The sequence below is a fragment of the Vespa mandarinia genome, chromosome 12 (genome assembly GCF_050613455.1).
Source record: "Vespa mandarinia isolate Hongniang chromosome 12, ASM5061345v1, whole genome shotgun sequence".
In the NCBI taxonomy this organism is placed as follows: domain Eukaryota; kingdom Metazoa; phylum Arthropoda; class Insecta; order Hymenoptera; family Vespidae; genus Vespa; species Vespa mandarinia.
In genome coordinates this window covers 5,141,012-5,155,293 of record NC_140821.1, presented here as the reverse complement: position 1 = coordinate 5,155,293, position 14,282 = coordinate 5,141,012, and the positions used below count along the sequence as shown (strand labels likewise).

The window sequence follows — 14,282 nt, the reverse complement described above, 5'->3', positions numbered from 1 at the left end:
TCTATATACAAATTTTCTGAATAATATAATTTTATAACTTTAAATAAAATAAAATTTAATCAGCACAATGAATAGCGATGGATTTTTCCAATTCGAAGTTTCCAATTCCAGTGTGGAAATAGGAAGAAGTCGAAAACGTGTACGTCCTATTGTTCCCAATGATAGCAGTGAAGATGATCTTTTATAATAAAGATGATACTTTTAGTATAAGGAATAAAGATTTTCTTTGGAAGCAAGAAAACCGTATACCAAAAGTACATATAATCGTCATTTCTGTTACAAATGATGTAACCATTAACATGGGAGATATGTTTAGGAGAGAAATTTTTGTATTGTTTTTCAATGACAAATTAATTCAAAAAATTATATTGAAAATAAACAAATACAAAGCTGCAAACAGAAAATTCATAAGAATTAAGGAAGATAAACTAAAAATATATATGGAGTTAAATATTTTAATGAATATAGTTCAAAAATCTACTATACAAAGTTATCGAAGTATGAATAAAAGCATAGAAACTTCATAAGAGTTTTCCCTGGACATTATTGCAAATTTACATTTTACTGGCAACAATTATAATTCTAATGATTCATTGATAAAAATTTAAAAAATTTCCGATATAATCATTAAAAATTTTGTACTTATATATAAACCGCATAAAAATATTTCCATCAATGAATCATTAATGTGCAATGTAGAAATGTGCCATTTGCATTACACATAATTTATTCGAATCTAACGAATGAAATTTGGTATCAAATTTTATAAATTATGTGATTTTCAAACAAGATATATACATAACTTCAAAAAGATAAGACTGATTCTGCTAGTAGAAATAGTTCACCAATTTTATATTGTAAAATGTATAATATCCAAACAAATGTTAAAATTTTGAAACCAACAATAATAATACAATTATAATAAAAATATTAATGAAATTGATATAGGCCAAATGTTAAGTAAATTTCACACAATTTGCAGATATAAGAAAGCGTATAAAAAAATATTTTTTTATTTTGTAGATATGATACTGTTAAATAGTTATATCCTCTTCAAGAAAAACAAAAAAGATCGAGTTTTCCACATTTACAAGCAAAAATTATTGTCAAGCATTTAAAAAATAAAAGTATAAGGGAGACAGTATCTATAAATAATCTCATAACAATTGACTGGCACTTTTCCCCACAAGAATAATGTTTTCTAAACGGAAGCAAAGAGAATGAAAATATCAAAGCGATGCAAGATATGTTTATTTAAGTTCCTTAAAAGAGAAACTATTTTTAAATGCGATGTACCGTTATGTATAGATCATTTTAAAAATTGTCATATTAATTAAAAAAAATTTACTAATATTATCTTCTTTTTTTTTTATTATTACACGTAATTTCTAAGTAAAATCAATAATAAACAAAAACATAAGAACTATCGTTGCACGATATGGGCCCGATTATCAATTGAACATTTCAGATAAATAACATACGTATTAAGAGCTATGATGCAAATGGGTTAACATAATTTTTTTCGAAAGATCGATGTACAAGACAATTATAGTATATAATTTATTTTCTACGAAAATTATACACATTCATCTAAGCCCGATACAATCGTATAAGATAAATATATATATATATATCTGGAATGTGTGTTAACATCATAGCGCGATTTATTGGCGAGGAAAAGTGAGGCCTTTTGCACGATTATCTTCGAGACTTTAAATATAGACATCCGACATTGTTTTAAGAATAAGGCTTACCTCGGGGATCTCACATAGAACAAAAGATAAGGGGTGGCAGAATTTCGTGGATTTGGTGCCAGTTTATCTTCCAATTGTCTTAATGGAATTACATGTACCGCTTCATCGTCGCACTCCAGCCAAACCCCTTGTTCGGATAATTTAGTATACTTAGAATTTCTAAAACCGCAGCAGTCCATACTGCGACAGCCGACTTTTACTAATTGTTCCTTATTCTCACTAACACTTGGTTTCTTGAAGTATTTAAAAATACTCGACGTTTTGTCGGAGGAAGAGGAATTTGTATTTGTGCTACTACTACTCTGACCAGTGGTTTGACGTTTACTATCCCTGTCACAATTAAAGTATTCCGCTAATGCAGATTCATCGGGTAATCGTGTGTAAGCAACATAATGACCAGCTGTCATGGTTGCACCTTGATGCATGATGACAGAGTAAAGTTTATACTCGTGTGTTTGATCCTTCGCAGAAACGTTTCCATGGACGTGCTTGTTATAGCACTCTTCACAGAAGCATTGTAATGTTAGTGGAGTAGGCATATGATTATTGATTTTTTCCATTGATCTATAATTTTATCTGAATTATTTATTTATAATCATATAAATGTATGTTCTATCCAAGTATGATGTATAAACATACCCAGCTTTGGTAGAAAATCTTTTCAATTGTAAGATCAGAAGTCGAGGCAAGCAAGGGAAACAAACTGCTCGTCGTGCTTCATTATATCTTAGACAACGTGCACACCAATACTTATCCCTACCAACCAGAAATTCACTGGTTACTACAGCACGCCTATATACCTCGCTGCTATCTACAGATCGTCCCTCGTCGTCTAAAAGAAAAAGTTATTATTCAGAACTACTATTGAGAATTATAAACATGATTAAAAAATATTCAATAAGGAAACCTTTTTCGTTTGATCTATTAACATCAATGGGGACACATATGTCACAGAATGTTTCCTTTCGTTCGGTAACATGTTCGCATTCTAGACATGTTGTTCTTAACAAACTGATACCCTCAAAGTCTTCAGAGATAAAACATTTTTTACTTTCTGGTCTATGATTTCCTATGTCCCCGTTACTTTCAAGAAATTCTGCATGGCCATTTTCATATGGCCTCGATGAAGAAACGCCATTTGTATTCGATGGAATTAAACAAATTGAACTTCCTCGAGATGTAATTTTTTTTTTCTTTCGTGACTTTCTAATACTGCGTTTACTTGAATTACTATCTTCCGATTGTACGTCCGTTTGTTGCTCCGCGGAAAGTTCAGAGAAACTTACATTATTCTGTCCAAATTGACTTTCTCTATGTCTAACTAAAAGTTGAAAGGTTTCTCTAATATTATCGAGTAAGCAAACTAAAAGTTCATGAGCATCCTGCTGTTGGTTTCCTTCGAATATAGGATTTACTTCTCTGTAAAAAATTAAGTTATATCTTTATATTTGATAATATCATATTTACATTAAAACATACCTAAGTGCTTGTAAAAATGCATCTGGTTGGTATGGTTCACAGTTCTCCCTTGCTTCCGATGCACGTAGTGCCATAAATAAACTATGTAATTTCTCTGTTGCTATTTGTATTCGAGGTTTGTTAAGTTCTCCGGTTGGACCAGCTAAGGCCAATAAATCTTTACTACTCCAACTACGACTACCACTTGCTGTTAATGATACACCGGTTCTACCCAAGGATGAAGATTTGATCTGTCATAATAAAATGATTACTACCCAATACTAGTATCAATTTAATATGCATCAATATCTATATGAAAACAAGAAAATTTACTTTAGTTTGTAATTGCTTATCATTTAAATTTGATAGATCAGTAGCAAGATGATGTAAATTGTGTAAGAAGGATGGTGCAAATCTTAAAGTATATATAACACTGTTCAAAAAGCATGTATTTCCTAGATTACATAGAGTCGCTATTTTTAATCCTTCTGTTCCTAATGCTGAAATATCGTAACTTCCATCCTGATGATTACTCAATTGATTGCGATAACCATTCATCATTCTGGCTGTACGTAATACAAATAATATTTTGAATATCATAATAAAAAACAGAATAAATATAATAGAATATGATATAATTAAATATATACGTACTGTATAAGAGATCTGGTCTGTCGAAGAGGCCCCCTCTAAAAGAAGTATGAGGGGGCTGTGGAATGGTATTAGGAAATGTATGTTCGCAGTTTGAAATAGATAAGCAAAATTTTTTTGTAGGTGGCACCGACCGTTTATCTGTATCTTCTTCTGATTCTAATACTGTCATTTTTTGCTAACCTAAAATCATATAAGGATTGTTAAAAAAAGTCATTACTTTAATATTCATAAAATATATGTTTTCTTCATGAAACTTATTACGTTACTAATTAATATTATATATATATATATATATATATATATATATATATATATATGTATATATATATGTATATACATACATGGTAGAAAAATGTCTAATATTCCAATATAATCATTTCTACCATTTATTCGCACTAAAACGCATTCGTGTCTAATTCGCGTGAAGAATTACAAATTATTATTATGAAATTCGTTTACTCACGTATTATTGAGTAGGGAAGTCATGGAACAATGAGTATATTATTAATCTTAATTAATCGAAATAATCTGTACAATAAAATCACAAGTGATTTCTCTTTAATGATACGAGCTACATTGCTACCGATGTCTCTTGAAGAGCATTTTTTTTAATTTTACAATAACCATTAACCGTATCATTCACTATATCGTACACTTATTAATCATATGTAATATTTCGAATAATATCATATTAAATACTGTCCGATCGTCCTTTTAAAGCAATTAACACTATTTCGTTAGCATATTCACTTTAAATGGTAGTTATAAACGTTTGCATCTAAAAATGGACGTACTATGAGGTATGACGACTTCTTACTTCAGAACCACGCACTCCCACCCGCAGCTGATTCGTAGTAATAAGAGGACCAAAGAGGACTAACGTGTAAGAGATAAAGACAAACGTATATATCTTATGAGCGTAACCTTCCATTTTCCTTGACCTATCAGTTAACAGTTAGTATTTTCGATTGACAAAAATATATTATTTTGCTTCATTTATTATTCAAATAAAAATTTTATATATTTCTAATAAAAAATAAATCGTAAAGATAAAGTATTAATAATATTCTTATAGAAAGTCATATAACGGTGATCTAATTTTCGTTACATTTTCAAAGAAACTTAACTTTCCAATGGTACGAACTGTTGGCCAATAGGTGATCATAATTCGAGTACATAGGAATTTCGAAATAAAACGAAAGAATATATATGATAAAATATGAATCTGTTTGTTATTTAGCGCGTGATTTTTAAATTCGTTAAAAAAAACTTCCGTAATTAATTATTACAAACTTAACCCAAAAATTCTTATTTGCAGGTTTTAGATAATAAAAAGTTTAAAGAAAATTGAACAAAATAATGTTTATTCAATATTGCATTCAATATTTCATATATTTTATATTTCAATAATTTACGTATTATTACGAAATTATTTGATAATAAAGTTTTAAATGCAAAAATATAAACTTTTTTTAATTTGAAAATGTATTAATATATTTGATATATAGGAATATTTAATAAAGTCATAAATTTAAAAATATTAAATTATAATTATTGTGTCCAATGCAATAAGTATGTCAAGAAAAAATATTAAAAAAGACGTTACTTCTTAACTAATATTAATGCCTTTATAATGTTCTAGTATTAATACTTTAATATGTTACTTATCTTACATATACATATATTCTTTTACATATTTACATAAAAAAATATTTTAAATAAAATGGAATATATGCAATATACTTATACAATATAATATATTTATACTCTATTTAGAAAAAATATTATGAAGTTGATTTTTTATTTTTATGCGCCCAAGCTGGACTATGCGGTTCAGTTAATGGTTTCAAAGATTTAATATGACGGGGTGGTTTAAATACTGGCATAGGTCTTGCTTTCACCTCTGTCTGCTTACGAAGCACAGCTATTTGTAATTTTTCCTTAGCCAATTTTTTCTCTTCTTCTTTTTGACGTTCTTTCTCTTGCATAATAATCTTTTGTTTAATCTTTTCATCAAATTCATGTCTTTGTTTCGCTCTCTCATAAGAATTCATTCCGATTTTCATAATTTTTGGTTTGATGTTTCCTTTTCGATCTATATTGATTTCACTTGTAGAAGCATTAACATCACATTGTTTATTTTCTTGTTCTACCTTTAATAATTTTTTTTCACGTATATTTATACTTGTATTTTTCTGACTATTTGTTGAAGATATAGATAAAGAGGATCCTCCTTTTATCATACTTAAATTCTTTTTATTCGGGAGATTTTCAATATTTTTATTATCATTTTTATTAAGCTGCGACTGTTTTAATTTAGACTCTTGCTTTAGTTTATCACGATTTTCGAAACTAAAAGGTATAGGACGTGTAGTTTTCTTTTGTTTGGAATCTATAGGAATATCATAGAATAAAATTTTTTCTTTTTTGATGACTAATCCTGAACCATTATTGTCTACAATTGCGGAAAAAACATTTTTATTACGAGATGTTCTTTTGGTAGAAGCATTTGAACAAGATCCGCTTGACTTTATTAATTTTGATTTTTTTACATCTGTCAATGTAACGTTCTTATTTGAAGTTGTTTGGAATAAAGAATTTAACAAATTCTGTTTTGTAGATTTTAATTTTAAATGATTCTCTTTCGTCTCATTAATCTTCGGTTCTTTTTGTTTTTTTCTACTTTGACTATGAAATCTTTCTGGAGTTTTATTTTGATACTGAAGAACAGCTGCTGCTGAACTGATATATCGATTGGAATGTCTACGAAATGTAAGACTCTGTCTTCTACACTGATAACTTAATGTTCTGGATTGTTTCCTACCATTGCTTTTTTCTATTGATTTACATGAATTTTGTTTGTTGCACATATTTACTTTCAATGAAAATTTAGTAGAATTTTCAGATGTATGACAAGCAGTATTATTATCACAATCTAACTTTTGATCAAACTCATTGTATTTTAACAAATTTATTGATGATTTATTAGGATTAAGCAAATTATTTTGTGGTGTTGTATCAATATCATGTTTAGTAATAGAAGCTGATAAATTTTTTATTTCTTCATTAGATAAATCTTTTGTAACTTGTTCTATTTCTTTACTGGATGAACAGTTAACTTGATTATTATCTTGAAATTCTAATTTTGATGCTTCGTTTGTAATTAGCATTGGTTTTTTAAAAACGTTTGATGGTGTTAATACACAATTTTGTAAGTTCTCCATAGCTTCTTGAATGATATCGTTATATGATACTTTCTTAAGAAGTTTACATTTACTACTACCATATGATGAAGTGGAAGAAGTATACATTAATTTTATTGGTGTATTCTTTATAATATTTAATTCAGTTTCTACTTCTTCATTAATATCAGATGAGGACTCTATGAAATTCTTCTTTTCCAATTTTATAGATTCTTTTGTTTCCTTAGAAATTTTTTCATTCTTTTCTGTTTCTGTTAATGTTACTTCAGTTTGTGATGCTACCAAGCATTCTTTATATTTATCAATTTCATGATCTTCGTCAAAATAATTATCTGAAGGCACTTCTAGATTAGATGTAAAATCTACCCATTGCGGAGAACAATAATTATCCATTATAATGATTGTTTAAACAACAATAGCAGTTATATCAAATAATTGCTAGTTTCAATCTGTCATTTAATATATCTATAAAATACAAATAATTAAGTAAAATAATTATCTTATTAAACTACTATATAATAATTTATAAAAAAAAAAAAATAGATGACAAGGAATATGTCAAAGAAAAAAATATATAGTCTAAAATCATTAAGTTAAAATTTCTTTTTTTTAAGAAATGACATTTTTATCAATTCCACTGTACCTACCAATTGTGATCTTTATATTTATATAATGAGATAATATTTATCAAAAAAATGTTAATACAATTCACAATAATATTTTTATTTCATCTATTCAACACTTATATATTCGAACTTAAACGATATGTCACTTTAACGGATAAATTTATATTTTGTACCAACACTGTTGCTAATAATACAACCGTAAAAAAAAATCTCCCTAACGGTACCATTTTCTCGGTACTACGTTAAAATTCCTATTACTATTATGTACGATTTTCTATTTATTTATTTCATATAGGTTTAACGGAATATATTTATCTATATTGTTGTGAATATTTAATTTTTTGAAAATAAAATAACAAAATTCGTAAAATCAATTAAATCATGTGGTGATATTAACAAATACATAAATCTAATTTTTTTGTATTTGCGAGGTATCATCAATAAGATTATGTACGTTAGATGGCGCAACGAAAGCATTCTTAAATAAGAATTCCCTCTATATTACATTTTATCGTGGTTTATACGATGTTAAATTGAAAGGATTTTCAAACTATCGTTTCTAAGAAAGTTCGTGGAATATCTTGTTTGAACATTAAAATTAAAAAGAAATATCGAGTTCTCGGATAGAATTTTTTATGTCATTTCTATTGTTCGTTTCGATAAATTTATTTCTTTAAGACCTAAACTCGACGAAAATACAGGAATTAGAAGAGTTATGGCATTTGCCACTCGTTTTTGTGGATGGCCATGTAGATTTCGCAGAACAGATGGAAAAATACATAATAATTTAATTAACAAAACCTATTCAAGGCGGACAGGTAAAGATTGTTGTATATATAAAAGATATTTTATTTATAAAATAAATTTAGTATTGAATTTATGTTAGAAAAAACATTGATAATATGATACAAAGAAAATGATCAGAGATAATAAAATATCCAATTCAGATGCAACAGATGAGATGGATAGTCTTTCAGGAGACTATCTATCTCAAGATTATATATAATACTTTAAAAGAAGATGTTGATAATTTAGAAACTATATTTGAAAAATATAGATATCATTTCTCGTTTGTTCTTAATTTGTAAATGAAATCAATTATATTACTTTTGATGGGAAAGATATTTATAATATTTTATTTTTTAGAGAATTCAAAAAACTTCTATAACAAATGATTCTAATGGTTCAGATGATGTACAAGAAATTCTTTTTTATTTCTAATTTGGATTGGAATTGTAAAAGAAAAGACATCTATTGATCAGATATAATCGATAAATTCATATTTATCTGAGAAAAGCACAATCTTAAATAAGACTGCTGATATCACTTTGTATGTATCCGAGTTGAATCAGTGATAATATTTTTATAATTCTATCAAAAAATTTAACAAAAGTTTTACAATACAATGCTTATAAAAACATTCTTATTTTATAGACAATCTAAGGAGACCGAAAGAATCCATAATTCAGATTAATTCAGTTTAAGTTATATAAAAAAAAAAATATTTTTTCTCAAGTCTGAAGTTGACATGTGCAAAAGAAATTTAATAATCTATTATACGTAAATAGAGATTTGTATATGCCTCAGGAAAATACAATGATTATTATTCATACAAAAATCAAAAAATATTCCATAACCTATAAGCAATTATTAACATCATTAAGAGATATACTGAGATAATATTGAATTTACTTGATAAACTTTTTATGACTTCATCAGATAAATCTTCTACAATTTGTTCTGTTTGTTTACTAGATAGAACAGTTGATTTGATTATTATCTTGAAATTCTAAGTATTTTGATACTTTTTAAGTATAAATGTTTGGATAAAATCTTTCTTTGATTATATTATCATAATTCTTTTAGATCTTTTGATACATCTTCATTAGAAACTATTTAGAATATGGAGTTTGAAGGATATTTTTAATTCCTTTTCTTTTTTCTAATTGGCTTGATTCTTTGTATTTGTTTTTTTGCTTTGACTTTGAGTATGAAACCTTTCTGGAGTTTTATTTTGATACTTGAAAACAGCACAACTTAGAATATCTACGAAATATAAGACTCTGTTTTTTTTATTAAGAAAAACTTAATGTTCTGTTTCCTACTATTACCATTTTCTAATGACAATTACACAGATTTTGCTTGTTGCATATATTTATTTTTCATGATAATTTAATGGAATTAATAACATGGAATTGTTAGATGTATGATAAGCAGAATTATTATTACAATCTAACTCTTTTGATCATACTCATGACTTTTTAACAAATTTATTGGCGTTATATTAGGATTAAGCAAACTATTTTATGATATTGTATCAATGTCATTTAATAATAGTAATTGATAAACTTTTTATTTCTTCATAGGATAAACGTTCCGTAATTTATATGTTGGTTTATTAGATGAATAGTTGACTTGATTATTATTTTGAAATCCTAAGCATTTGTATATTTTATTGGGTTGGCAACTAAGTGATTGCAGATTTTGTCGTTTCCTTATTTGAAATCCGCAACCACTTAGTTGCCAACCCAATATATATATAATTTTCATATAATGAACAAATATTTTATTAAATTATATATTGGCCATTCTGGTCCAATACCTTTTGCCATCTTTCTGGTAGTTGCATGATTCCACGCTCATAAAATTTTTGGTCTTTGCTGGCAAAAAACTGTTCGACGTGGTTTTTGATCTCCTCATTTGAAGTGAAGGTTTTATCATCTAAAAAATTTTGCAGTGACTGGAACAAATAATAATCCGAAGGTGCCAGATCTGGAGAATATGGTGGATGTGGGATTGTATCCCATTCAAGCTGTAAAAGCTTTTGGCGAATGATCAAACTTGTATGAAGTCTCGCATTATCGTGGAGGAACACTACACCTTTTCTGTTGATTAATTCTGGCCTTTTCTGTTGAAGTGCATCATTCAGTTTGTCCAGCTGATGACAGTAGACTTCCGAATTAATTATTGTGTTATCCGGTAAAATCTCAAAAAAAACAATTCCTTTAAAATCCCACCAAACAGACAGCATCACCTTTTTCTGATGGATATTGGCTTTGGAAATGTTTTGAACAGGTTTATCTTTTTCGCTCCATGATCTCTTGCGTTTGAAATTGTTATAAACTATCCACTTTTCGTCGCCAGTAATTAGGCTTTTCAGAAATGGATCAGTTTCGTTGCGTTTTAGAAGCGAATCGCAGATGCTAATGCGTTGCGTCAAATGAATTTCCTTAAGCTGGTGAGGGATCCATAAATTGAATTTCTTTACATAACCAAGCATTTTCAATTTTTTTTCAATGCATGTATGCGATACATTGAGCTTCTCCGCAATATCACGTGTTGTAATATGACGATCTGAATCGATAATGGCCTTAATATGGATCTCATCGACTTCAATTGGACGGCCAGATCGTTGAGCATTTTTCAGTGAAAAATCACCAGAACGAAATTTGGCAAACCAATTTTGACACTGCCTTTCTTTCAAGGCTTCATTTCCATATACGGCACATAATTTCTTTTGTGCTTGCGCTGCGTTCATGCCTTTTCGGTAGTAATACAATAAAATATGTCTGAAGTGCACGTCTTGTTCTTCCATTTTTAAATTTGGATAAAAACAAAACCAAAGCACTAATCGATATAATTGTTTTACTAAATTAAAGGCAGAAGTCCAAATAATAAGAAAAAAATATAAGTTAGATGCAATGACCAGGTTAACAAAACAAAAGAAAGTGTAAAGTCCATCTATCGACAAAATCCGCAATCACTTAGTTGCCAACCCAATATTTGTAATTTACATTGTCCTTTAAAAACATTTGATAGTATTAATACACAATTCTGTAAGGTTTCTATAATTTCTTACATGACATCGTTATATAATATTATTTTAAAAAGTTTCCATTTACTACTATCATCTAATGAATAGGAAGAAGTATATATTAGTTTTATCAATGTATTTTTTATAATATTTAATTCAATTTCTACTTCTTCATTAACATCAGATGTCTGCTATTTTAATTTTTATTTTTGGGTCGTATAGATTTCTTTGCTTTTTCAGAAATTTCTTCACTACTTTTTTCTTGTCTGGTAATGTCATTTCAATTTATGGTGATTCCATACATTCTCTATATTTATCAATTTCATGATTCTTGTCAAAATATGTATTTGAAGGGACTTTCAGACTTGATGTGAAATCTATCTATTGCTGAGGGCAATAATTATTCATTATATAGAGTATTAAACTAAGCAATTGTAGTTATATCAAATAATTGATAATTTCAATATGTCAGTTAATATAAGAATTATAACGTGCGAACAACTAAATAAAATAATTATTTTATAAAATTACAATATAACGACGTATGTATATAAGAAAAAAAAAGTCATGGTGCATGCCTAAAGTATATAGTCTCAAATTTTTTAATTATAATTTTTATTTGTTGAGAAATGACATTTTTATCAATTACATTGTATCAATTACAATGAATTCAATGATGATATTTATATTTAATTTGTTTAACATTTATATATATTCGAACTATATAGTAATACGATATATTACTTTTAATGGATAAATTCATATTTTGTATAAGTACTATTACTAACAATGCGATCTAGAAAAAGAATTTCATGCCAGCGCAATTTTTTCGTATAAGATTAAAAACCCTACTAATATCGTATATGATTTTCTATTGGCCGATTTCGTGTAGGTTAATGCAATATGTTTTATCTGCATTTTCTATAAATATTATATTTTTTTGGAAATAAAATGAAGCAATTTATAAAGTCAATTAAATCCTCTCATTGGTGTTAATAAAACAATAAATCTAATATGTGCGTCAATATTATGTAGTTTGTGAGGAATCACGTCAATTTGTATGCAAGATGGCGCAACGGACACATTCGTAAACAAGTATTCCCTCTACATTACGTGTATATCACGGTTCATACAATTTCAAATTGAAAGGATTTTTAAACGGCCGTTGCTAAGGTTCGTGAAGTATATTTATTAAAACTTTATTCAAACTAAAAAAAAAATATCGAGCTCTCAGAGACAGAGTTTTGATGGCATGTCTACTATTAGTTTCGATAAATTTATTTCATTAGGACGTAAAGTCGACCAAGGCATTAGAGAATTAGAAGAACTATGGCATCTACCTCGCGTTTTTGTGGGTGGTTATGCAGATCTGACAGAACAAACCGAAGAACACATAGAAGTGCTAAAAAAATCTATTCAATGCACGCAGGTAAAGATTATTGTATATATAAAAAATATTTTATTTATAAAATAAATTTAGCATTGTATTTACGTTAAAAAAAACTTTTAACAGGATGATATAAATAAAATGATTCAAGATAATGTATCCAATCAAGATGCAATAAATGAAATGAATAGTTTTCTTAAGGAAGCTGAAGATGTATATAATACTATAAAAGAAGATATTGATAACTTAGAAACTGTATTTGAAGAATATGGATATCATTATGATAAAAGTATTGTCAATGAAACCATGTACGTATTACATTTGAATCAATTATATTATTTTTATTGTAAAATATAATTATAAGATTATTTTTATTTTTTTAGAAAATCTAAAGAAACTTCTGCAACAAGTGATTTGAATGATTCAGATGATATACAAGAAGTTGTTTTTACTCCTGATTTGGGTTGGCGTTGTAAGAAAAAGTCTATTGATAAGACCTCATCGATGAATGGAGATTCATATTTATCTGAGGGAAGTGCAATTCTAAAGAAAATAACTGATATTGCTTTGTATGTATCTAAATTAAATCTGTGATAATATTTTTATAATTCTATAAAGAAAACTTTGCAAGAACTTTACAATACAATGGTTAAAAGGAATGGTTTTATTTTGCAGAGAATCTAAGGAGACTGAAAGAAATCATAATACAGATGATTTAAATCATACAGATAAAGATATTTTTACTCCTGTCTCAAGTCGACGTGTGCAAAAGAAATTTGATGATCCATTATCCATAAATAGAGATTTATATACACCTCGGGAAAATAAGATATTATCCGCACAAAAGTCAGAATTAAATTCTGCAAGGAATAAGCAATTATTGACACCATTAAGAGATAGGCCGCAATATCAAATTTACTCAAAACATTTCTACAGCTTAAAGAAGAAAGAAGCTAATAATTAGATTTAATTATAAGATATAAGATTACTCATACATTGTATTATTGACTATAATTCATATTGTATTAAAAATTATAATATTAAACTTATTATAATATTTCTGATAAATAACATACATAATTATTAAAATACTTACTTGGCCATCTTTGAGACTTCAAAGTTATAACAAAATGAAATGTATATATTAATAATGTATATGTTTAATAAAAGATAATAAAAATTATATAAAATATTAATATAACTGAATAAATATAAAATATAATACTTCATGATTTTAAACGAATTCAATGATTAAAAAGAAAAAGGAAAAAAGAAGAATTTAGCTATACAGTTAATGCTTTTCTTATGATATTTCTTTTACTTTGATACATTAGGTTATATTTAGTTAAAGGAAGGATGATGTTTAATTAGGATTATAAGATGGGA

The 14,282-nt window shown here is 27.3% G+C and overlaps 3 protein-coding genes across 6 annotated transcripts; 1 reads left to right on the top strand and 2 right to left on the bottom strand.

Moving 5' to 3' along the window:
• Positions 1 to 1,546: 1,546 nt before the first annotated feature.
• On the bottom strand, positions 1,547 to 4,816 carry Usp1 (ubiquitin specific protease 1). Of its 4 annotated transcripts, none has more exons than XM_035884334.2 (7): positions 4,661 to 4,816; positions 3,867 to 4,046; positions 3,546 to 3,778; positions 3,234 to 3,463; positions 2,662 to 3,173; positions 2,394 to 2,586; positions 1,547 to 2,318 (listed from the first exon to the last, which is right to left on the bottom strand). In XM_035884334.2, the coding sequence occupies exons 2-7, from the start codon at positions 4,033 to 4,035 to the stop codon at positions 1,751 to 1,753; spliced, it is 1,905 nt and encodes a 634-aa protein (XP_035740227.1). In that variant the 5' UTR covers positions 4,036 to 4,046; positions 4,661 to 4,816; the 3' UTR covers positions 1,547 to 1,750. The 4 variants fall into 4 exon arrangements, with proteins under 4 accessions (XP_035740227.1, XP_035740226.1, XP_035740228.1 ...); XM_035884333.2 differs by having other exon boundaries at positions 4,330 to 4,764; XM_035884335.2 differs by having other exon boundaries at positions 4,684 to 4,744.
• Positions 4,817 to 5,430: 614 nt separating this feature from the next.
• Positions 5,431 to 7,851, bottom strand: LOC118449574 (uncharacterized). The gene is made up of 2 exons (XM_035884337.2): positions 7,717 to 7,851; positions 5,431 to 7,534 (listed from the first exon to the last, which is right to left on the bottom strand). Exon 2 carries the CDS (start codon positions 7,460 to 7,462, stop codon positions 5,651 to 5,653), a length of 1,812 nt encoding a protein of 603 aa, XP_035740230.2. The 5' UTR covers positions 7,463 to 7,534; positions 7,717 to 7,851; the 3' UTR covers positions 5,431 to 5,650.
• Positions 7,852 to 8,223: 372 nt separating this feature from the next.
• LOC118449577 (uncharacterized) lies at positions 8,224 to 13,992 on the top strand. Its single transcript, XM_035884347.2, has 5 exons — positions 8,224 to 8,513; positions 12,545 to 12,938; positions 13,023 to 13,204; positions 13,280 to 13,465; positions 13,572 to 13,992. Exons 2-5 carry the CDS (start codon positions 12,762 to 12,764, stop codon positions 13,858 to 13,860), a joined length of 834 nt encoding a protein of 277 aa, XP_035740240.2. The 5' UTR covers positions 8,224 to 8,513; positions 12,545 to 12,761; the 3' UTR covers positions 13,861 to 13,992.
• Positions 13,993 to 14,282: the final 290 nt, after the last annotated feature.

Excerpts from the sequence above, each read along its gene's own strand:
- Usp1 (XM_035884334.2), bottom strand. The coding sequence starts at position 4,035 with ATGACAGTATTAGAATCAGAAGAAGATACAGATAAACGGTCGGTGCCA. Across the intron at positions 2,587-2,661 it reads TAATAGATCAAACGAAAAAG|ACGACGAGGGACGATCTGTA; the intron begins GTTTCCTTATTG and ends TTTTTCTTTTAG. Across the intron at positions 2,319-2,393 it reads AGATTTTCTACCAAAGCTGG|ATCAATGGAAAAAATCAATA; the intron begins GTATGTTTATAC and ends ATAAAATTATAG.
- LOC118449574 (XM_035884337.2), bottom strand. The coding sequence starts at position 7,462 with ATGGATAATTATTGTTCTCCGCAATGGGTAGATTTTACATCTAATCTA.
- LOC118449577 (XM_035884347.2), top strand. The coding sequence starts at position 12,762 with ATGTCTACTATTAGTTTCGATAAATTTATTTCATTAGGACGTAAAGTC. Across the intron at positions 12,939-13,022 it reads AATCTATTCAATGCACGCAG|GATGATATAAATAAAATGAT; the intron begins GTAAAGATTATT and ends AACTTTTAACAG. Across the intron at positions 13,466-13,571 it reads AAAATAACTGATATTGCTTT|AGAATCTAAGGAGACTGAAA; the intron begins GTATGTATCTAA and ends TTTATTTTGCAG.